This window comes from Colossoma macropomum, unplaced genomic scaffold (assembly GCF_904425465.1).
Source record: "Colossoma macropomum unplaced genomic scaffold, Colossoma_macropomum, whole genome shotgun sequence".
Taxonomy (NCBI): domain Eukaryota; kingdom Metazoa; phylum Chordata; class Actinopteri; order Characiformes; family Serrasalmidae; genus Colossoma; species Colossoma macropomum.
This window is the reverse complement of record NW_023494802.1, coordinates 23,867,316-23,892,302: the sequence shown is the minus strand read 5'-3', so window position 1 is coordinate 23,892,302 and position 24,987 is coordinate 23,867,316. Positions and strand designations below refer to the sequence as shown.

At 39.6% G+C, this 24,987-nt stretch overlaps 1 protein-coding gene across 1 annotated transcript in view; it reads right to left on the bottom strand.

The window, feature by feature from the left end:
• Positions 1-24,987, bottom strand: part of LOC118822562 (leucine-rich repeat-containing G-protein coupled receptor 6) — a 76,234-nt gene that overhangs the window by 10,437 nt on the left and 40,810 nt on the right. The window contains exons 3-11 of the mRNA XM_036591689.1: positions 23,422-23,493; positions 21,607-21,678; positions 12,523-12,738; positions 9,755-9,826; positions 5,346-5,414; positions 3,499-3,570; positions 3,160-3,231; positions 2,568-2,636; positions 661-732 (exon numbers count right to left, since the gene is read on the bottom strand). Coding sequence (XP_036447582.1) covers positions 661-732; positions 2,568-2,636; positions 3,160-3,231; positions 3,499-3,570; positions 5,346-5,414; positions 9,755-9,826; positions 12,523-12,738; positions 21,607-21,678; positions 23,422-23,493 — 786 coding nt within the window. The remainder of the gene's footprint in view (positions 1-660; positions 733-2,567; positions 2,637-3,159; positions 3,232-3,498; positions 3,571-5,345; positions 5,415-9,754; positions 9,827-12,522; positions 12,739-21,606; positions 21,679-23,421; positions 23,494-24,987) is intronic.

Sequence of the window (24,987 nt, the reverse complement as noted above, 5' to 3'; positions counted from 1 at the left end):
AAATAGAACCATATACAACACATTCTCCATCAGTCTGAAGAACGATTTCACCACACAAAAAACACCTAATCATGGAAATGGTTCTTTGAGTGCTCATGGTTCTATGTAGCCCCCTTTTTTTTACTAAAGAACCCTTTAAGATCCATAATTTTAAGTGTGTACTTCACTGTACAAACATAACTGAGACACAGCTTAACCAGTATCTTGTAGCTTTGCTCATTCGCTGCTTATGTTACGAATGAGACGATGGTTACTGCTGTGAATAACAGATCATAAAATGTTTTGCAGGAATCAAATCCAGAGATTTGGAGCTTTCTAACGGTGTACTGCATCACTGCGTTGCTAGACGATTTGATGCAATAAATGATTTATAAAAAATGGAAGTACAGCGATTTAGAAAAAGTTAAAACCTAAACATGCCCGTGAAGTCTCGCTGCTTTAGTGTGCTTTAGTGCTCCTCCTGGTGGAATGAACTGGCCCCCGAACTCTAAGCTGCAGTCACTCAGTTTCGGTAACACCTTTTTTGCTCTTATTCACCTTCATTTCTGAATCACTGTCATCTCTCTTCAGTTAAACTTTGTGTTTTGTTACTTTATTAAACAGAAAACACTAGGTGATGCTATGCTAAACCTCGGGTCTCTTGTAGATTCTCGTACTTACAGAACTCTGAGACTCGGCAGCTGCTGACAGAGATCAGCTGGAAGAGTGGACAGTCCTGCTCTGGTCAGCGTCCTGTAAAAACACAGAAAACAGACACAATTTGAACACTGAGTGTGTTTACACGCACTTAATAATCTGATACTTGCAGAAATCTGATAATGATAGGGTCATTAAGCACATGTAGACACACTCAGTGTTAGCAGTGTATATAGAGTAGTGGTCAGCAGCACCCCCTCTTGGAGATTTACAGTAGTTCATTACTAGCAGTAGTTATCTCACCTGTGCAGGACGATTTCACGATTATTAAACTGCAGCTACTAAAAGAAACGACAGAACTATAGACCAGTGCAGTAAAGAGCCGCAGAGCTGCAGGTCAGTTCTAATATTGAGTCTAATATTGTTTATTAACCTTTTTAAAAATGTAATAACATCACACATTTTGAGTTCATGATTTTTGTCCAGTCAAGTGTTGAATCTCAGCGACACAATCAGTTACAGCGCCACACAATTAGTAATCTGATTGGTCCCTGATCAGAAAAAGAATCTTCTAAGACTCTTTAAAATTTCAGCACCTCAACTCAAAACATCTCCCCCACTTTAGTGTGCAAAATATCATATATAAAAATAATGTTGTATAATATGATTCTGTATTTTTTCTGTCCTCTCTCCATTTCTCCACATTTCTGTTTGTACTTCACAGTAAACCTTTTTTTTCTATATTTGAGAGTTTTTAAAGTGAATTTCTATAAAGGTTATTAATTCGAAGCTGATCTGGAATTACAGTCACTCTAATACTGAACTTGAACTGAATTCGGTGTTAGTGTCACTATACTTGTGAGGACCTCCATAGACTTCTGTATTACTGTAATACTGCACCTGCACCTAATCTCCACCTTAACCTCAACCTTAACATCAACATCCAAAAAGTCAGTCTGCTCTTTTAGTTCTTTTAGTTTTTCTCAAAAAAATTTGTGATGAAAACAGCACTTTTTTTGTGGAAAAGCAAACAGGTCCTCACTTGTACCAAATTTCAAGGTTTTCTATTATTGTAAGGGCATTTAGTCCTCATAGTGTTAGCAAGACAAGTGCACACAAACACACACACACACACACATTGAGTTGTTGTGTAGAAGCTGAAACACTAATTAACTAATAAACACTAATTAACATTGCTGACCGTAAACCGCTCTAATTTTAGCATCCGGCCCAGATTACACTTTCAGGAAGACCAACAAACATACACTTACACACACACACACACACACACACACACACACACACACACACACACATTCACATTTACCGTAACAGTGTGTGAGTGTTATTGAGGCTCTAATGAGAATGAATGATGAGCCTTGTTATACTCTGTGTGTTTGTGTTTTTATTCTTTGTTAATGATGTGAAACTCTCAGCGAGTCGAGCTCAAAGGAAAAGAGCCTTAATGTGAACGAAACCTAAATTAATTTACAGGATGTTGCACTTTTAGAGAATGTCTGAAGGAAAGTGAAGCCTTACAGTGTGCTGATCACTCTGTGCTGATCACACTGAGCTGATCACTCTGTGCGGATCACAGTGCAACACATTTCACCTGTTGATCTTACTGTCATCGTAGCGACGTGAACACAATCACAGATGAGACTCAAACACTATAACACCTGGAGAGATCCGAGACTACACACACCTGATCACACACACTATTACACTGTCACATACTCTCACACTCTTACACACTCACACACACCTGATCAAACACTCTTTCATACATATATATATATATATATATATATATATATATATATATATATATATATATTGTATCTGTGATCAGTGTACCGGCTGAGACAGTGTGAGTCTCTGGGTGGAGCTAAATTTACACATATTTAAGTTAAGTGTAACTCTGTACTTACAGAATCTGCAGGCTGGTGGTTCCCTTCAGATCCGGGAACTCCCGAATTTCAGTGGCGCCATTCAGGGAGCTAGAGCAGAGTTACAAACTCATTACTCATCTCATATGTTCATTACTACAGTACATAATCAATATTAAATCAATATTAAAGTCCATTAGTAAAGTTTAATATTAAAGTTAAACATGAAAGTTCATCGGGCGGCACAGTGGCGCAGTGGGTAGCGCTGTCGCCTCACAGCAAGAATGGCCTGGGTTCGATTCCCGGCCAGGCGACCAGGGTCATTTCTGTGTGGAGTTTGCATGTTCTCCCCGTGTCTGCGTGGGTTTCCTCCCACAGTCCAAAGACATGCCGTCAGGCCAATTGGACATGCTGAATTGCCCCTAGGTGTGAATGTGTATGTCTGTCTGTCTGCCCTGCGATGGACTGGTGCAGATTAGGAGATTAATGAGATTACTGAGCTAATCTGTATGAAGTTTATGATGAACTGAAATGTGAAGTATAGATGTTTTCATGGTTCTTCTAAGTCTGTAAATATTGTTCTTGGCATGTAGAAATGTAAACAGTGTGACTGACACCTGATGGCTGTACTTACAGAGTGTGTAACTTCGGTAAGAACTGGAAAGCAGATCTTCCAACGAACTGGATTGGATTCTCATAGAAATGACTGCAGAGAGACGGAGAGAGTCCCATGCTGGAGATGATTATCAGAGTTCATACGGCACAGCGATCACGTTATGCAGAACTTTTTTATTTTTAAATTGGTGGAATTCGATTATTAAGAGGGGTATACACGTGTGAAATGTAGAATGATGTATTCACAACATTAATCTTTATTCTTTGAGCAGATTTGAGAGCAGAACTGAGATAATAGAGAGCAATCGCATTCCCATCACTCATGCAGGATTAGCGCAAGCGCGAGTAAAATACTCACATGGTCTGCAGCAGTGGGTTCCCCACAAATGCTCTCTCAGGTATGGCTCTGATATTGTTGTTGTGGAACCCCCTGATAAACAGACAGAAAGAAACATAACAGTTCCTAACTTCATAATCTTATCATTAACTCCAGATATTGTATTTTGGGGGTATAGATAGATAGATTTACAGCTTCAATGTTCCAAAAATACATTATGTTCCTCATACTGTTCATCTCTATTCACTCTCAGTCTGAAACACTCTGTTAGAGCTCCTGTGTCTTTAAGCCCCGCCTTCAATAGAGCCCAGCGTGCTCTGATTGGTCAGCTCTCTGCAGACAGACCCTTCTCTCCTGAGCAGCTGTAAACTCGGCTGTGGCTGTTTCTCCAGCAGCATCGGTTCTGCCATATCATTTTGATCCAGAGTGGATCCTGAAAGTCCAGTCAGTGTCTCTCCACATGGCTACAACACTGAACACACTCTTCCTCCTCCAGTAGCTGCTGTGCGCTGTGTGAGGGTGTGCCAAGCTCGCCGGTAGGTGGGCAGTAAGGACTGTGTTATGAGATTGTGTCATCTTGTAACAAAGGAAAACGGCTGGAATACCAACGAGGTGTTTCAGGCAGCTGAGAAAAGTGGTTTCTGTGGGAGACAATTTCTGCCATTTCTGTGAATTTGCAGAACATTTACATGCACAAAAAGCTACAACACACCAGAAAGCATAATAGGTCCCCTTTAAATACTTCACTTTAGGATAAACCCCAACAGAATCCTAACGTCTGTTTTAACCTCCAGTTTCTACTGTTAGGTGTTCTAAGGAAAAGATAATGCTATTGTTTTTACAAGCAGCATAACAAGTTCACTATAACTGTCATAATGGCTGTACAATTATTCATATTGCAAAACGTTGGTTTCAGTTGTGAGAGTGATGTTTATCTCTGACTCCCCAGACAGACGCCTTCAGTCCAACTCCTCTCATTACCTGTACAGGTTAATGAGGGTGAAACATCGCCAAATAAAACACTGCAGTGATGGTGGTGAATAAAGAGACACAAAGCTCAGCATGTAGCGTTTGATTGGGCAGAATAACAGTCGTGCTGCTCGCACTTGAGAAATGGATCTGCAACTGAGAAGCAGCTACAGGAAGTGTAGGGGGTGATATGGCTTCTATTGTTTCATTTAAAAAGTGCTCTATAATGTTCATATGATCCACACAGTCATTCTGACAGACTGTAATACACTACAGGAAGTGTAGGGAAGACAGAACATTGAATGATGGTGGCAGTAAAGAGAGGAATTGCCAAAGACAGAATAGTTAAATTAGTTGATGAATGAAATAATATTAAATGAATGTAGTTTTTCTTATTGATTAACATCTAGACTATTTAAAAATCTTAACTGGATCTTGAAGATCTGAGTGATGTGTTTTTGCTGTGAGATGTTGAGTAAAGCAGGTCAGCTAGTTCCTCCCCCAGCGGCTGTTTTTTACTCGCTGGGCTGCGTAGCTGCTCGTGGTCACTCTGTTGCTGTTTGCAGAGATGTTTGTCTCTGCAGATGCACAGCGAGGCTTTAGGGAACACGTGTTGTCCGGAGGATCCGCTGATGTAAACACGCTCGGTATGGTGCAGGAGCACCTGTCAGGGGGCCAGAGCTCAGACCCTGAACGCTTCAGGACACTTGAGACGGAAGGACTTACGCACTCGTCCCACTAAACATCTGCTGTGGCTGCCAGAGGTACGGAGATACGATCTGACCGCCGCTTTTCTCTGCTCTCGCCGAGCTCGCGGAGGGTTAACAGGCCGGATGGCGCTCATAGAGGGGACTCCGTGAACAGATGCATGCTGGGTAAAGTTACTGTGGGTTACTCACAGCTCCTGGAGCTTGGCCAGCGCTCGGATCGCCACGGGAAACTCCTGCAGGGCGTTAAAGTTCAGCTCACTGCAGAGAGAGAGAGAGAGAGAGAGAGAGAGAGAGAGAGAGAGAGAGAGAGAGAGAGAGAGCAAGAGAGAGAGAGAGAAGAGTCAACAAAGGGTGGAGGAACACTGCAGCTCCAGCAGTTGTTTTTTTTTTTTTTGTTTGAGGGACACTGTAGGTCTGTAGTTTTTATTCATTTGTCTGTTTATTTATTTTTAAGGGACATTTAAGTTCTGATGGTTGATGTTTTGGTTTTTGTTTTTTTTTTTTTACTTTATGTCCACTGGTTGATTTGTTTTTTGGGAGAATCTGTAGGTCCAGTGCTTAATGTTTTGGTTTTTGAGGGGAATCTCAGCAAGTGAAAACATCTTAAATGGTTCGTCAAGGGTTTTTTAGTAAAGACAATGGTTCTATATAGACCCATGAACCTTCAAAGAACCCTTTGCATGATTAAATGGTTCTCTGCATGGTGAAATCGTTCTTCAGATTGATGGAGAATGTGTTGTATATGGTTCTATATAGCAGCAAAAAGGGTTCTCCCACTGTTACAAGATTGACATTATAACAATAGAAGAACCCTTTTTAAACACATTCTCCATCAATCTGAAGAACCATTTCACCATACAGAGAACCAGTTAATGCATGCTTATGCTTCTTTGAGTGTTCATGGTTCTATATAGAATGACTGTCTTTACTAAAGAACCCTTGCAGAACCATCTTTTTTTTTGAGAATGTAGTCAATATATCTTTCTCATTATGAGATTGCTGTTAGAATATTATAAGATTATTTCACTTATTTCTAGACGATTTTTCTAGTTTTGAGTAATCTTATGAAAGTCTCTTATTTCATTGGCAGATCATTTTACTTGTGTTAAGCATTATTTCATTAATTGGCAAAATTATGCAGAAATAGGTGGAATAATCTTATAATATTCTTACAACAGACTCATAATGATAAATATTAGAAATATTTAACTACATTTAAGATGTTTTCACTTACTAAGATATGATTTTATTGCAGTGCAACAGTTTTTTTTAAAGACTCTGTAGGTCAAGTGCTTGTTTTGGAGGTACACAGTGTTTTCATGTTTAACCTTTCGTTTTTTAAGGGTTACATTAGGTCCAATAGAAGATTAGTTTTGTTTTTTGAAAGGCTCTGTAGGTGAAAGTGGTTGATGTTCTGGCTTTTGAAGGTGACTGTAGACCTGATGATTGATTGCTTTGGTTCCTGAAGGGTCTCTGAACCTCAACTGGTTGATTTTGTTTTCTCTGTCATTCAGAACATCGTCCACAGTGACGCTCTTACGCTCTAATTCCATCGTTCAGACTTCATGTCCATAAAATAAGCGAACAGCTGGAGAGCGTTGAGATCGCCAGGGCCTCGGCGGCTTTACGGCGGGTTCTCCCGAGAGACGGAGACAGCTGTTCTTAGCTCTGCGTGACGTGACCTTCCCAGCACGCGCGTTATTTTTGTTGTATCGTTTCATTAGCCTTCCAGGAGAGCCCGGTCCGAACAGCGAGACAGAACCAAAACAAGGGCGGTCACTAAGGTCCGGTTCTCCACGGCACAGGTGCCTTCTCTCTTCTGTTGGTTTAGTTTGGTTCTGTTTGATCTCTGCGTCCAGCAGCAAGTCTACAGTGAGTGATTACGAAGAAACTCCTGCAGTGGAACCCGAGACCATTTCAGAAAAATCTGGTAAAGAAGCCTTTAGAGGGAAAATAAGGTAAACAGAGCCGAATTTGGCCCTGATTTGTCTGTTCTTAGTCACAAGGCCTAAAGTCTGCACTCAGAGCCCCTCATCAAACCCGTAATTACGCGCTTTAGCCTCAGCGCTAAGTGTGAGCTTTCAAAGCTTTCTAAACGTTTATATAGTTCAGCTCTTTCAAGGAGAAGGAGGCGGCTGGCAGGCGTTCAGAGTTCTGAAGTGATTTTTGAGAGCGGAGAACACATACTCACTCGGCTTCATCCGTGTGTGTGTGTACTGCTGTACTTGTGAGGACTTTATTGCAGTAAAATGTCATAAAAACAATGTGTGAGTTTTTCTGGAGCTCTGGTTTTGCACACATTTACACTAAGACTGTTTATGAAGAACTTTCAGCTCCAGACTAAACCATGCCCACTCTCAGCTTGACCGTAATGCATAATTAATGTCTAAAACATGAATATTCATTTACCTTAAGTTGAGAAACTGCAGGTGAATACGGCAATTTTTCAAAACAACAGAGCTGAAAGTGAATCTTTTACGGTCTCAGAAGTTTATCTAAGACATTATCTACTTAAATATTGATGAGCGGCATATTTTTCAAAAATGTGTTAAACGAGTTAAAATGTTTCTTTCACTGTGAAGAGAAACTTCAGAGAGTATTTAACAGAAGAGCTCACTGAGGATGTTTTATTGTTTAATCAAGATTTATTACAAAATGTTTTTAGGCTATTTTGTATAAAAATAAAGATATGAACACCGCAATCCCGCATTTTGTTTTAACTCAAATAAATGAAGTCAGTTGTACATAAAACTCAGTATATCCCACACATTGCTCAACAATTTTAAGTTAAGGGAACGTTTTTGATGATTTTGTACACCCAAATGGCATTTTTAAGTTGAATTAACTTATTGCTATTTAGTTTAGTCTGTTGCTATGGCAAACCCCACATTCAAAAATTGACGACATTTCTGTTGGTTTTAATTGTTTCTTTCTCATTAAAGTTGCTGAACAAATGTGTGAAACTGAGTGAAACTAAGTATACTGTGAAATACAATTATATGTTTGTTTTGTTAACACGATTTTATTAGATAAAATGTATATTTCTTTCCCACTGGCTCCTGGCTCCATATATTTGCATATTGAGTGTTTCTTACCCTTTGTTTTACTCACCGTCAGTGTGCTTTCATTCCACCCAGGCTGTCTTTCCTCAGGCAAATGTTTTTTATATATGCTTCAATCAACTGCCTGGCATTGTATTGTGGGCCAAGAATGAAGATTATCGTTTTCATAGTTGATGGGTGGGTATTTGTATTCACATTAAAGTGGTATATGTTCACATTAAAGGTTAACCTTTCGGCGTGTAGCTAAGTGGATAATATCACTTAAAAGAAAAAAAAAATCTCAATGGCTAATGAAACATATAGTTAAATTGCAATTTCAAGATGTTAAATTAAAATAATTAGAATTTACGAGTTGTGCAAACTTATGTTTGTGTTAGCCTAACTCAAAAATTATAGTTATTCTAACTCAAGTTTTCATTACACATTACTTAATCTTTTTAAGGCAACCGGTTTCCTCAATTTTTTTAAGTAAATTCAACTTATCCGGGCTTACAGTGAAGATAAAATCCAGAATGACACTCTAATAACATTAATATTCATTCTTAATGTTCTAATAAATTATGTAAAATTAATATCCAGAGTGAAGTTCAATAAAACTAATATATCTGAAATCTCAGGCAGATACATTATCAAGGAAATACTACAAATAGACAAATACAGCATATTATTTATCATTTCATAACTTTTTGATGTTTCACACAACTTGAAATATTGAATAAAATACCTTAAAATACAGGTGTTTGGCTTTTATATTTTAATCTGCACGGTTTGAGTTATTACTGATTATTAAAAAGATAAGTAATTCCAAACTTCTGAACAGTACACTCTTAAAAAAGATGGTTCTTCAAGGGTTCTTTAGTGAAGATAATGGTTCCATATAGAAGCATGAGCACTCAAATAACACTTTGCATGATTAAATGGTTATTTGCTTGGTGAAATGGTTCTATATAGCTCCAAATAGGGCTCTTCTACTGTTACAAGACTGTCGCAACAGCAGACCCCTTTTTACACCCTCATTAATGTGCACACTCTCTTATTAATTATTGATTTTTAGTATATTAGTATATAGTTTTATACTTTCCTGTGTTTCACTTTAGGGATCAGTAAAAATGATCTTATCTTCCGTTTAGGGAAATAAAAGTTAGCATTTGCTGTTTAAGCTGCTTGTCTTATTTTGAACTCCTGGCTGCAGGTTTTAGTTCACTGATTAAAGCTGTAATAAAGTCTGACCGCAGCAGGGTCACTCAGGTTCAGCCCTCCTGTTTACACTACAGAGACTGAAAGTGGATCCTGACCTGTTTTGAGTTTCGTTAATGACAGGTGTGCGTCTGTAATCTTCCTGCATGCATTACAGATCGATTATTACGCCATCAGCTCTGCTGTTTAACCGCTGAAGAGTCTCTATTAATTTCACATCATCGCATTAAAGCTGCCGTCGGCGCCGGTGCGCTGGAGCTGCAGTGGAATTACAGAGAGACGCGCTGATAGTAAACGCAGGAAACGCTTTAATCTCCGATCTTTCATCTTTACACTCACAGGGTCTCCAGACTGCGCAGCCCCTCAAAGCTGTTCTGCCCCAAACTGAAGATCTGATTATTATGAAGATGCCTGAACACACAAAAAACACAAAAACATCATTAAATCACACAAAGTTCATTACAGAGCAAACACAGTTCATATGAACAGTAAACAGATCAGGAAAATATATATAACATGAAATTACTCTGTTCAGTTCAGCAGTTTAACACCCATGTATGCAAAAGTTTGGGCACCCCGGCCAACACATCATGTTGTTTTTGCATAATGTTAATGCACAAATTATTTGAAAATTTGGAAAAATAAAAACATTACTGTGGCATGTGCAAATGTTTGGGCATCTACTAAAGCTCAGAGCTTCACTGTATTTAGCAGATAACATAGTTTGTAAATGGTTCAGCCAGCTACGACTTTTTCTGTTCTTGCTTTACGAATTTTCACCCTCTCAGAATGTTTTTAGTTCTGTAATATTCTTGCATTCACAGCATGTTTAAGATCTACCCACAGATTCTCAGTGATGTTCAGGTCAGCTGACTGTAAGGGCCACTCCAAAAGCTTTAGCTTCCTTTTGTGAATTAGTTTATGGTGGATTTTGAGGTATGTTTTGGATCATTGTCCTGTAGAAGCCTCTTTTCAGCTTCAGTTTCTTGACTGAGTCACATTTGCTGATATTTAGTTAAATCAATTATTAATGTGTTAAAAGCATAACAGATCCACCACCATAATTAACAGTCAGCACAGTGTTCCTTTCATCAGATGCTGCTCCTTTTTCCCAAACACACCTTTGGTGAATGTGGTTCCACAGTTTTTACTTCATTAGTCCAAATCACAGGCTGATCTAAATGTTGTTTACACATGTTGACTTTTGTGAAGAGGTCACAGATAAGGTATCCTCCTGATGCAGATCATGTTTGTGAGCGGCACTGCTCAGTAGAACGGTGCTCCACCACTTCTGTATCAGTTAAACCTTCTCCTGCTCTGTCGGTATCAGCTAGCTTCATTTTCAAATCCTCATCCAGCTGCTCAGAGGAGCTCAGAGTTGTTGAGTGTCAGCAGGTTTAAATATTTAAATATATTACTCTTATCAGCTGACAATTCTGGACTGGCCTAACCCAGCCCTAATGAGTCAATTAAGGCCTAATGATTTAAATGAGAGATTTTACAACTGGAATAGTCCCCAAATGTGCACTATTACTAATATTATTTTATTTTTTTATGAATTAAGTACAAAGTAACTGTGCAATAACACTTCAAGAAAAATGTTTAAAAGGTTCACAGCAGAGGTTGTGTTCACTTCTTTTCATGTCAAAAATCAAATATGTAATCTGCCCAAACCTTCACATGCATCTGTAACTTCACTAGCAGTACTGCTAGCTACCTGGTTTTCTTCTGTATTCACTATCTAACGAATAAAAACATTTAAAAACATCCCCAAAAATTCACCCTAAAGTGCTAGTTGTTTATAAATGCACCTCCCACCTTTAAGATACATCATCAGAAGGTGGTTTCCTAGTCTGTACACTGAATATAGTGTAGCACTGCTATAGGAGCCCATATGGAGAACACTATACTCCAAATATATTTACCAAGTATATTTTTCCAATGTAAGAAAATAGCCAAAAATGTATTTGTTAAATATACTTTAAAATGCATTTATTTGTATTTGTTATTAGATGTCAGCATTTCAGTGGTGTGTAGTTGTAATAAAGGTTACAGATGTAACTAAACGGGACTGACTTCTGTATCTGCATTGTACTTTACATTAACCATGTATGTATGCAGTAAGACAATCACACAATGTATTTCAAACAAACAAGATATCAAATTATAAATGCATTTTCACAGAGTATCAATACATTTACGGCATTTGGCAGACGCTCTTATCCAGAGCGACTTACAATTTTTAATAATTTTTTGTTACACAGGTAGGCGAAGGTAGTGTTAGGAGTCTTGCCCAAGGTCTCCTATTGGTATAGTGTAGGGTGCTTACCCAGACAGGGGATTGAACAGAGGCAGAGGTGTTACCCACTACACTATACCAACAACACTTGCTTTTGTCAAATTAAAGGTTCATTTGCTAATATTTAAAATGAAGATACTGGAATACAAATTCATGTCAAAAGGTATCAGACAGTAAAGTGCATTAGACAGGATTTTGGCTATTTTCATACATTTTCAAATGGATGTGATAACCACATTTACATACATTTATTTTTGTATGGTACATTTCTATGTGTAATATTTCCCCATAGGCATGCAATGCATTTTAAAATATAGTTGGTTAATATGGCTATATATTCTGAAATACATTTTAGTGTTTGAATGTATTTCAGTGTAGACTGCCTTGTGTTTGAAATGTATCTCAAATATATAAACATACATGCTCATTTTTTTTTCCATATGGGAGGAGATTAGAGGAGATTGTGTTTACAGTGGATGTGGTGATTGTTTTCGTTTTGGTCTGAGTGTCCCTTGAAAGCTTTGGAATATACTTTTGTATTTTATACTTTTGTGCCTGATTGGATAAACAGTTACAGATTGTAACACATTTGAGTGATGATAAAGTCATGCAGTTAGCACTATGCTAACTGGTGGGCTATAAGCTTCCATTACTTGTTAGCTACATTAGTCTCGTAGCTCCAGAGCTAAAACTAAAGAGGCCAAACTTCAGACATTGAACAAGTCTCAGCTGATCTTCTACATTTGGGGTAAATTTAGGGAATAATGTATAAAATTTAGAACAGATGTGTAGGTATGTGTGTACATACAGGACAACGAGGTTGGAGAGGTTTCTGAAGGCATGGTCAGGGATGTGAGTGATGCGGTTGAGGGCGAGCGTCATGGCCTGCAGGGCCGAGAGCTCACTGAGCGCGCTCACTGGGACCTCCGTCAGTGCGTTATCGTCCAACCACAGGTGGCGCAATGACCGCATACCGGAGAACGTCTGGGCCAGAACCTCGACGATCAGGTTGGCGTCCAGACGGCTAAACACAGACCAACAAAACAAACTTTAACAATGTAGCATGTTAGCATGTGCTAGCATGGGCTCTTCTTCTATTTCTGTGTATTTGGCACTTTTGCAGAAATCATCACTCAAATGTTTCTAAAGCACGTTAATAAAAAACCTGCTGAAAAGAAGATGCCCCCTGCTCACCCACCTTCTGGACCAGACTGACCACCACGGAGCTTCGTGCTGTACAAAGCTGTGCAAACCTCACCTGTCCCCCCTAAGACCCTCCTGATGATGCTGCTGCTGCTGCACAGACTCGAACTATTTAATCATAGCCATTGCTTCCCCTGTTTTTTCTCATTTCTGTATTTAAATATTTTATACTAACATTAAAATCTTATTCTCTGTTCGTTTTGCTCCTGTGTTATTGTTTTCTATCCGGTGTGGACCAGAGGAAGATAAGTCTTGGTTCCTCTCAAGTATTTTTTCCTCTTGCTTTTAGGGAGTTTTTCTTGGTGACGTTCATGCGGGCTCAGAGCTAGATTTTTTGTAAAGCTGCTTTGTGACAACGCCTGTTGTAAAAAGCACTATATAAATAAACTTTGACTTGACTTCGTCTATCACAAACATTCTTTAGTAAAGACGCCAGATTTGGCTCATGTCCAGGTTGTAGTTAGCATTTAAGCTAGCAAATAAAATGCAGCCTCTGAAAGCTGCAAGCTAACGTTAGCTAGCTGTGTCTGCAAGTAGCCAGTATGCAGTACGAGAGTCACTCATATGGGTGGTGATTATTAATGTGGTAAACCAAGATGCCACAAGTATAAATGTTCAAGTCAATAGGGTAAAAAGTGGTACAGTTCCCGTCTGCTTTGGTCATGCCTTGTCTCCTCCACCCCTCCCTGTCTCCCAGGGCAACAGCCACAGATCCGAAACAAACCTGAAAAACTAAGAGACTGTAAGACTGAAAGAATAAGAGACTGTAAGACTAAATGACAGAAAGACAGAGAATGAAAGACTAAGATCATGTGAGACTAAGAGACTGAAAGACTGAGAGATTATAAGACTGAGAGACTGAAGGACTGAGAGACTGTAAGACTGAGAGACAGAAAGACTGGAAGACTGATTCTGAAAGACTGAGAGACTGTAAGACTGAGAGATTGTAAGACTGAAAGAATGAGAGACTATAAGACTAAGAGACTGAAAGACTGACAGACAGACTGAAAGATTGTACGACTGAGAGACTGAAAAACTGACAGGCTGAAAGACTGACTGACAGACTGAGAGACTGTAAGACTGAGAGACTGAAAGACTACAAGACTGTGAGACTGAGAGACTGTAAGACTGAGAGACTGAAAAACTAAGAGACTGTAAGACTGAAAGACTGAGAGACTGAAAGACTATAAGACTGTAAGACTGAGACTGTAAGACAGAGATTGTAAGACTGAGAGACTGTAAGACTGAGAGATTGAAAGACTGAGAGACTAAGACTCAGAGACTGCAATATTGTCTGTTGTGGATCAGTAAGTAGGCTGTTTCTGTTCTTGTGGTTGGTGTGTATTACATCTGCTTTTGTGGAAAGCATAATTAACCCAATTAAACTCTCCCTCTCTTTCTCTCTCACTCTCTCTCTCTCTCACTCTATTTCTCTCTCTTTCTCTTACTCTCTCTCCCTCTCTCTCTCTTCTTTTGTGTTCTCTGGTCTGGCATTGATCCAAACAGAGAGAGATTGTGTGTGTGTGTGTGTGTGTGTGTGTGTGTGTGTGTGTGTGTGTGTGTGTGTGTGTGTGTGTGTGTTCAGATGCTCGAGCTCAGACCTGTTTAATAGAGCTGGGAGAGAGAGAGAGAGAGAGAGACAGAGAGAGAGAGGAGAACAATGTGAAGTCTGTAGTTAACTGTGTTTAGATGATATAAACACAAGTATTACTTTATGATCATTAATTGTTTAAACAATGTTAATATTTGTTCCAGTTCATTATTTTATTCTTTTGTTTTATAGTTTCATTCCTTTGTAGCTCTCTCTTTGAACCCCACTGTAAATACAGATAGACTGAACGAATGAACACAACCATCAAATCTTCTTCTCTACCTCTCTTCTTATCTTTTTCTCTTCTCTTCTCTTCTCTTCTCTTCTCTTCTCTTCTCTTCCTGTCCTCTGTTGTTTTTTCTTTTCTTTTTCTTCCTGCATGTTCAGGTCTTGATGTTTCCTCAGCTCAGATGAATGTTCTCTTTCTGTCAGTTTAGCTTTGATCTAATGGATGATGTTTCCTCTGGATTGTGGAGAGCGGTGATGTATGACGGTGAAGAACTGACCGCCAGCGTTTCCTCCACATTCCTCTCACCACTGACCCTGCTCACTAACCCCCCCACCTCCCACCCACTCATACTCATTCATTCAGTCCCCACCCTACACCACCCTCCCCTACTGCTCATGGTAGTGTATGCAGAGCATTATTAGGACTTGAAGAGAAAGCTGGACAATCAGCTAAACATGTGGAGCAGCCCAACCACAGCTGAACTTTATTACATTTATTATTATACATTAATTACACTACATTAATTACGCTACATTAATTATTCAACATTCAGCATGAGCTTCCATTAGCTACATCAGCATCATAGCTCCAGAGCCAAAACTAAAGAAGCACATTTCAGACACTGAACATGTCTGAGCTCATCAGCTACATTCAGAGTAATCAGGGAATTTTTTTGGTTGTATAGCTTCAAATGTGAAAATATTCTGACTCTGCAGCGCATTTTATATTAATAGTAGTGCATGTAATTAGTGCTAGTAAGAATGGGAGCCTTACAGTGTGCAGTACAGGTGTTTAACTGTACAAGTGATTTTTAAACTTACAGGTGTTTTGACTCTACAGGTGTTTTAACAGTACAGGTGTTTTTACTGTACAGGTGTTTAACTGTACAGGTGTTTGACTGTTATCTCTACAGGTGTTTTAACCTTACATGTGTTAAACTGTTCAGGTATTTTTACTGTACAGGTGTTTTAACTGTACAGGTGTTTTGACTGTACACATATTTAACAGTACAGGTGTTTAACTGTACAGGTGTTTTGACTGTACATGTGTTTTAACCTTGCACATGTTTAACTGTACAGGTGTTTAAATTGTGCAGGTGTTTTCACTGTATGGGTATTTAAGTATACAGTTGTCTTGACTGTACAGGTGCTTTAACTGTACAGGTGTTTTGACTGTATATGTTTTTAAGTGTACAGCTGTTTGACTGTTATCTCTACAGGTGTTTTAACCTTACATGTGTTAAACTGTTCAAGCATTTTTACTGTACAGGTGTTTTAACTGTACAGGTGTTTTGACTGTACACATATTTAACAGTACAGGTGTTTAATTGTACAGGTGTTTTGACTGTACATGTGTTTTAACCTTATACATGTTTAACTGTACAGGTGTTTAAATTGTGCAGGTGTTTTAACTGTACAGGTGTTTTACTGTACAGGTGTTTTAACTGTACAGGCGTTTTAATCATACAGTTTTTTTACTGTACAGGTGCTTTAACTGTACAGGTGTTTTGACTGTATATGTGTTTAAGTGTACAGCTGTTTTAACTGTACAGGTGTTTTAACTGTACAGGTGTTTAAAGTGTACAGGTGTTTTAACTGTACAGGTGTTTTAACCGTACAGGAGTTTTAATTGTACAGGTGTTTTAACTGTGCAGGTGTTTAAAGTGCACAGGTGTTTTTACTGTACAGGTGTTCTCAGGTAAAGGTATTTTTACCCTACTGTGCTCTGTACTGAGTCTCAGTGTGAGAGGGTTTTATCTGTTGTACATTCTGAGGTCAGTGTCTAAAATTGAAAAGCTACAGACTTGCGTGAGTAGATCTGACGCTTTCAGTGCTTCAAAAGTGCTTCCTTCGTTCTTTTTGTCTGCAGCAGCAGGCGCCAGAGCCCCCCCACCTTCCCCACCCCCTTACCCTCCCTCACTCCCCCACCTGTGATTAACCCGTCCTCCTCGGAGCTTCAGACTAAATTACATGTTTGTGGAGTATCAGATGCTGCTGTTTGTGATCCACCTCGCTGAATCAGCTCTGAGCACTGAGTGTGTGTGTGTGTGTGTGTGTGTGAGCTGGCAGTGTTCCAGCTCTGTTCTGCTCTGCTGGAAGGTCTGGAAGCTTCTCTGGACTGCAGGCATGCCGTCCATACGGAAAAATCCCGGTTGGTGGTAAAAGAATTAAAAGTGAACGCCATGACTCTAATGAAAACATCCTCAGAAAGGTGGAAGGAAATGAGCGAACGGATATTTACATGGAATTATTCATTGGGATAAAAGCAGCTCTGAGGGTGGGCTCTGGACGCTTCAGCCAGAGGAACTAAAACGAGAATTGTTAGAAATGTTCAATAACACTATCTCTTTAAATTTCCAATCCAGGTACGACGTGTTCTGTTTAAACTGCTCTTCAGCAATAGTGACATTTCAGGGCTGATGTTTTTATCTGTTGTAAAGAATGTAATCTAACAAAGCTGGGAAGTTATAGATTTTTAGTTTGAACAAGATATCAGTCACACATCAGTAGTGTAATGAAGGAGCCTCGTGCATCTTTTACACAGAGATAGGAAACACCGTGTCTGATTCTGCATGCTGATACGTTTCACTGCCAAAGGGAACTATAATGCCTCTGACAGCAGAGCTAAAGGAGCCCTCGCCAAATGCTCAGGGTGGACCATCAGCGAGACGCACAGTTCCACATAGTTAAAGCAATTCAGTTACAGATAAATGTGTGAAATTATTCTAATATGTGAGACCTGTGTGACTTTATGGTTTCAAATCATTAGTAAGAAGCTGTGAAATGTTAATTGTTTAAGCAAAAACCTCATAAAAATTTCATCAATTATCATACAAGCAGAGCTATAATTAGTTTTATAATGATGAATGTTTAAAGTTTCCTCTATCAGGTTCAAAAACACACTTTAAAAAACACTAACGATAATATTTCACTTTAAATCCACTGATTTCATCTTCATAAATTCACTTATCGGGTTACTTTATTAGAGAATGTACTGTTTATATCAGAGAGTGAAGTCCTTGAAATTTAATCTTTTAGTTCATTTTCAAAATCACTTTTGCTAAATGTAGGTTTCAGTATGCATTATTAATGAATTATTAATTTCTTCATGTTATAATTAGAGCTACATAGAACTAAAAATCTATTAAATATATGCTTTCAAACCTAAATTTCCTTGAAATGGACCAATCGTGTTTCCTTTAACCTTTTCCTGAATAATCGCAGTAAAGTCTGATTAACATGTAAAAATGTAGATGTACTTTGACTCCATTATGGATGAATAATTTTATGAACATGAGGTATTTAACTAACAATCATTCTATTATTCACACAAACTCACAGATGCAGCTGCAGCAACTTATTTCATCAGATTTTAAATGATCTCCGAAAGTCTTCTGTGAATTAGATCATTATGTTTGTGCTTGTTATTAATTAAGCTACAAACACTGGAATAAATATGAATAAACATTTTTTTTAAAACACTAGATTAAAACGTATCCTGTACATATACACACAGATGGGTGACAAACTAAAGGAGAGGCCTGAATAAATGTGGTAAAACATAAACATAAAATATATGCATAAACTGCTCATTACAAAGATCAGTGACCAGTGGAGAGGTCATTGGTGTAAAAACCATCAGCACTGGCCTACAAAGATGTGGAGAATAGTGACACAGTCAGATGAGTCATCCTCTACCATGTTCTCCACTAGTGGGAGAGAGCATGTGCACCATACACCAAGAGAACTTTACAGGCCTGAATGCTGGCTCCCTACAGTGAGGGGACCAGGGGGCTCTGTTAAGCTGTAGGGGCAACATGTTAGCCTGCATTCTCTCTTACCACTAACAAAACACCAACTGAAGGAATATATTTTGGAAGAATGGTATTCCATCTCGGCATTCCATCTCGGCGGCACGGTGGCGCAGTGGGTAGCGCTGTCGCCTCACAGCAAGAAGGGCCTGGGTTCGATTCCCGAGCCCTTTCTGTGTGGAGTTTGCATGTTGTCTGCGTGGGTTTCCTCCGGGTACTCCGGTTTCCTCCCACGGTCCAAAGACATGCTGTCAGGCCAATTGGACATGCTGAATTGCCCCTAGGTGTGAATGTGTGTGTGACTGTATATGTATGTCTGTCTGTCTGCCCTGCGATGGACTGACGACCTGTCCAGGGTGTATCCTGCCTTCTGCCCAATGACAGCTGGGATAGGCTCCAGCACCCCACCGCGACCCAGAAGGATAAGCGGTTTAGATGATGTATGTATTCCATCTCTCCACTGCAGTTCCACAGACGCACATATCAGCGAATGCTCTTTTATTTTGAACAGGCACTTCAACAGACAGCAAGTAATTCCTGGCCCCGCATTAACCTAAATACGAAACCCAACTCAGGAGGACATGACATCAGGTGGTGGAAGGTGTAAACCCACCCGCTTCAGTCACAACCCCTCCGAACAGCACACAGCTACACTTATAACATCATCATCAACAGCAGCAGCTGCAGTACCTTTTTAACCCAACAGTGTGGTGCCTCCTAAAAGCTGCTTTGCATGGCGACGCCTCCATGGCCATGCTCCTTACGGCAGTGTGGACTGTGGCAGATGCCACAAAACTTTGTGTTGGATTTTTACTTTAATTTTTAACCACCTTTATGTATAGGAGGTTGTGAGGTTGGAGTGAGGATATTGTGGTGTGTTGATGTGAGCAGGAGTGAAGGCAGGAGTGGAAGAGAGTGAGAAGGGAGGAGAGGAAGAGAGGAAAATTGGCTTCCTTCACACATCATTGAGTGTGGCTGTGCTGGTTGGGGTTTGGTTACTACCGGTGTGGTCAGCAGACTCATGGCTTCCAGATGGATCAGAACAACCCATCGGCTTCAGACATGCTGATTATATAATAGCTTTGACATCAGCACATGTCCAATACATGATCTTAACACTGTATCAGATTAAAGTCGGTCATTATATCAGCTTTAACACCACATTAGCTTCAACACTACATCAGCTTCAAACACTACATCAGCTTCAACAATACATCAGCTTCAAGACTACATCAGCTTCAACACTACATCAGCTTCAACACTACATCAGCTTCAAGACTACATTAGCTTCAACACTACATCAGCTTCAAACACTACATCAGCTTCAACACTACATCAGCTTCAAACACTACATCAGCTTCAACACTACATCAGCTTCAAGACTACATTAGCTTCACATTACACCAGCTTCAACACTACACAAGCTTCAACACTGCATCAGCTTCACTCTAGATCAGCTTCAAACACACTGCCAGCTTCAACTTTACACTAGCTTCAACACTACATTAGCTTCAACATTATATCAATGTCACTCCACACCAGGTTCTCTCTACATCAGCTTTAAATCTATGTCATCTGCAACACTAAATTAGCTTTAACACTACATTAGCTTCAAACACAACAACAGCTCTAACACTGCATCAGCTTCAACACTACATCAGCTTCAAAACTTCATCAGCTTCGATACAAAACCTGCTTCAACTCTATGCCAGCATCAACATTACATCAGCTTCAACATGACATCAGCTTCAACTCTATGACAGGTTCAAACACTATATCTGCTTCAACACTACATCAGTTTCAACTCTATGACAGGTTCAGACACTATTTTCTTCAACACTACATCAGCGTAAACTCTATGACAGGTTCAAACACGTTGTTTTCTTCAACACTACATCAGCTTCAACTCTATGACAGGTTCAAACACCATATCTGCTTCAATACGACATCAGCTTCAACTCTATGACAGGTTCAAACACTAAATCAGCTTAAAAAATAATGGCAGCTTCAAAACTTCATCAGCTTCAATACAAAACCTGCTTCAACACTACACCAGCTTTAACTGTACATCAGGTCCAAACACTATCAGCTTCAACTCTATGTCAGCATCAACATTATATCAGCTTCAACATGACATCAGCTTCAACACTATATAGGCTTCAACGCTATGACAGGTTCAAACACTATATCAGCTTCAACACTACATCAGCTTCAACTCTATGACAGGTTCAAACACCATATCTGCTTCAATATGACATCAGCTTCAACTCTATGACAGGTTCAAGCACTAAATCTGCTTCAAACACTACATTGACTTCAACTCTATGACAGGTTCAAACACTATATCAGCTTCAACTCTATGACAACTTTAAACACTATATCTGCTTCAACACTACATTGGCTTCAACTCTATGACAGGTTCAAACACTATATCTGCTTCAACACCACCTCAGCTTCAACTCTATGACAGATTCAAACACCATATCTACTTCAATACGACATCAGCTTCACCTCTATGACAGGTTCAAGCACTAAATCTGCTTCAAACACTACATCGGCTTCAACTCTATGACAGGTTCAAACACTATATCTGCTTCAACACTACATTGGCTTCAACTCTATGACAAGTTCAAACACTATATCTGCTTCAACACTACATCAGCTGCAACTTTATGACAGGTTCAAACACTGTCTGCTTCAACACTACATCAGCTTCAACTCTGTGACAGGTTCAAACACTGACAGGTTCAAACACTATATCTGCTTCAACACTACATCAGCTTCAACTCTATGATAGGTTCAAACATTATTATTATTATTATTATTATTATTATTATTATTACTATTATTATTATTGTTGTTGTAGTTGTTGTTGTTGTTGTTGTTTTACATAGTATTTGCAGTTTGATGGTCCGGCAGCTCTCTTTGCTGAATGTAGCATCAATGAAGTGATTCATAAGACAGTAAAGATGTTAACGTTGATCCTGAGAAGTTTAATTTCTGCATATTTAAATCTAAATTACAGAGACTGGAGTTAGAGGTCAGCTTTGTTACTCACAGTGACAGAAGATTGGGCAGATCCCATGGGTCAGCACTGTCCAGCCTCTCCAACTGGTTATTCTGCAGCATTCTTAAAAAAAGAGAAAAAGATCAGAATGCTAAAGTTGTAAACTTAAGTACTCAATCAATCCACAAACCAAATCAGACTCTTTCTGTTACTCACTGAACAGTGTCGTATTCACTGCACAACAGATCAGAATCTTCAAGTAAAAACTTTTCTCTAAATGTGTCATTTCTAAAATGGAGTAACCCGGCCTTCTGACCACCTCCTGGCGACGCTCATGGGGGCTCAGGCCCGGATTTTCTGTAAAGCTGCTTTGTGGCGATGCCTGTTGTAAAAAACTCTGATTTGACCTGAACACTGGTCAGAATATTACCATTGTTCTCATTCATTTTGCTAAAGGAAGCAGCAGATATTGGATTTCTACAGTTAAAATCCCTTAAATAAATATCAGTATTATAAATATCTATGTCAATAGCAATATTAGCTTCACACAGAGCAGTTTTTACACACTGTGCTCCGTGTAGCTGCGTTGAAGATTTTAAAAACGTTCAGCTGAGATTTGAAATGGCACAAAACTAGACGAACAATGTTTTGGTCCAACACAGTTTAGCGAAGAATCTAATCTATCCAAAAGTAGTAGATCAGCTGAGCAGCGTCTTAAGTTTGCTTCTTTCATTTTAGCACTGGAGCTACAAGGCTAATGTAGCTAACATGTTATAGAAGATTATCCAACATTAATTAGCATGCTGCTAACTGCAGGCCTAAATCATAATTGGTCTCAAACTGTGTGTAGGTGTTCAGTATCTCTAATAGACTTGATTATGTAGTTTCTGACTTACTGTTATCTATAAACATAGACTAAAGTGAAAAGTTGTTCATTTTTACGGGAAGCAAAGCAAACATGTTTCGGCAGATCCTGGAAAAATATATAAATTAGATCTTTAACTGAACTATCGCTTTAATCAAATGCCTTAAACAGAATGTAAGGCATCCTCTTGTAGCAGAACACCACGTTCAGCTGCAGCTTCCAAAACAGTGTGAAAAGCAGAACCGAGCTTCTGAAATCAGGTAGAATTTGAGCCACTGCGTTCTGGACTATTCAGCGGAGGAAACCAGAACTCACAAAAAAGAGAGAAACTCTGAAGAATGAGAGAGGAAGAGAGAGAGAAAAAGGCGGAGGAGCTCCTTGGGTGGGCCGCTGATGTCATGCTTGTAGAACTCTCAGAATAAAAGAGGGAAAGTGCGGGAGGAACCGGCAGAACAATGGAGCTCAAAGCAAATGATTCCAACGTGAGAGAGCAGCTTTAATTCAGCAGCAGACAGCTTTATCACGGCCAATCGACTAAAACCCCTGACATCTGAGCGCGCAGCAGAGAGCGGCCTGTGTTCGGGCAAATAAACGAGCCTTTGTGGCTGAGACGTCTTTATCGAGCAGATCGTGGTGCCACAACAGGCATTGTGAAGCCAGACTTCAAACAGTCGCCTCTGACATGAAGAACAGGCCTGTGTTCTCCAGGACTCATTAGAATACAACCCAGTTTTTATTCTCCTCTTCCTTCTCCTCTCCCTCTCTCTCTCTCTCTTCATTCTTTTGACTAGAAGGTTCTCTTTGCATGAGATGGTGACCAGCGTGGTCTGTTTGTGGTTCCGAGCAGGTTTGTGAATGTGTAAATCACTTTGGCTCCTGAAGTGACGTTTTAAAGCCCACCACCTCGTTCAGGCCAGCGTTCAAGTATTTAGGTAAACAGAGCCGCTAACAGCATGCTAGAGGGAAGGAGGTGCTGAGAGAAAGAACATTTATGTACTTACAGGACTTTGAGGTTTTTCAGGCCGTGGAGGGCGGAGCCACTGATGGTCCTCAGCTGGTTCCCAGAGAGCCTCCTACAGAAGAACATCTTTTGGTCATTTACAAACACAAACAAAGAGCAGTATGTAAAGTTTACAGGCAGATAGCAGTGCTGCTAGCAAAGCTGCGTAGATGTGTTGTAGAACTAAATAAAATATAAAACATGGGATAAAAACGCCATAAAAATACTTCTAAATGTGTTGACTTCAAAATGTTGAACAATCCTTCATTTAAGAGATTTGAACGTCAATGTTACGAATTATGTAGATAATTGATTTTCTCTGTGATAGTTCAGTTTCCACACATAGGGGGCACTGTTAGCATTAGAGAAAGGAAACCCAGACCAGCATGAGCTGCACATATGATTTCAAAATGGGAAGTGAAATAGTTTATTATCTAAATCTAAAGGCTCAATGTTGTTTAATATGTATTTTAACATAATCAGTTAATTCTGAAGATAACAGAGACAGCGGGAACAGCAGGGGGCACCGCAGCCTCTGAATACAGAGACGTCTTTGAGCTGACTTTCTTTTTCAGCACGCAAACGATAAAATCCTAAATCATAGCTGGCTTTACATACAATATTCACATTATTATTGTTCTTTCCATTTAAAATTTTACTAGTAAAATATTCCTAATGATTTCCACAGATTACGTTTCCTTTCAGAAGAAATTCTGTAAAAAAGTCCTTCAGAGGAAATAAAGCTATTTAAAGGCTTTTGAAGGTGAAAGTGTGAGTGATGGGGGTCACTGGGGGTCGTACAGCTGAAGTTGGAGGAGTGAACAATGTGCTGATGAACACAGAGCTTACACACACACACACACTAATCTGTTTTACTGCAGGAGTTTAACGAGTCCCCCATTCAGTCAGATGATGAGGTGTGAGGCCTTTCTCTGCTTTTACCACCAACACTGTGATGAAATGACTTTGATGATAAAACTGAAACTGAAAACAGCTGCCAAACAGCAAATCAGGCTAAACAGCCCATTTCATGGGAAACTCAATTTTCTTCACCTTTTTAAAAATAACAGTTCTTAAATTCGTTCACTGTCCAGCATATACAAAGAAACCAAACAGCAAAAACAGCCTGTTTTGAATTCACTGCTTTTGTGATGTCACAAAAACCAAAACATTTACATATGCACCTGTTCAGCCTACCCCAGTTTAGCCCCACCCATTCAGCCTACAGCAATTTAGCCCCGCCTATTCAGCCTACAGCAGTTTAGGCCCCTCATTCCGCCTACAGCAGTTTAGCCCCGCCCATTCAGCCTACAGCAGTCTAGCCCCACCCATTCAGCCTACAGCAGTTTAGTCCCACCCTTTCAGCCTACAGCAGTTTAGAGCCCCACTCAGCCCACAGCAGTTTAGCCCCGCCCATTTAGCCTACAGCAATGTAGCCTCGTCCACTTAGTCTACATAAGTTTAGCCCCACTCATTCAGCCTACAGCAGTTTAGAACCCCCCATTCAGCCTATAGCAGTTTAGACCCCCCCATTCACACTTAAGTTATAAGGGGTGTTTCAGACTGC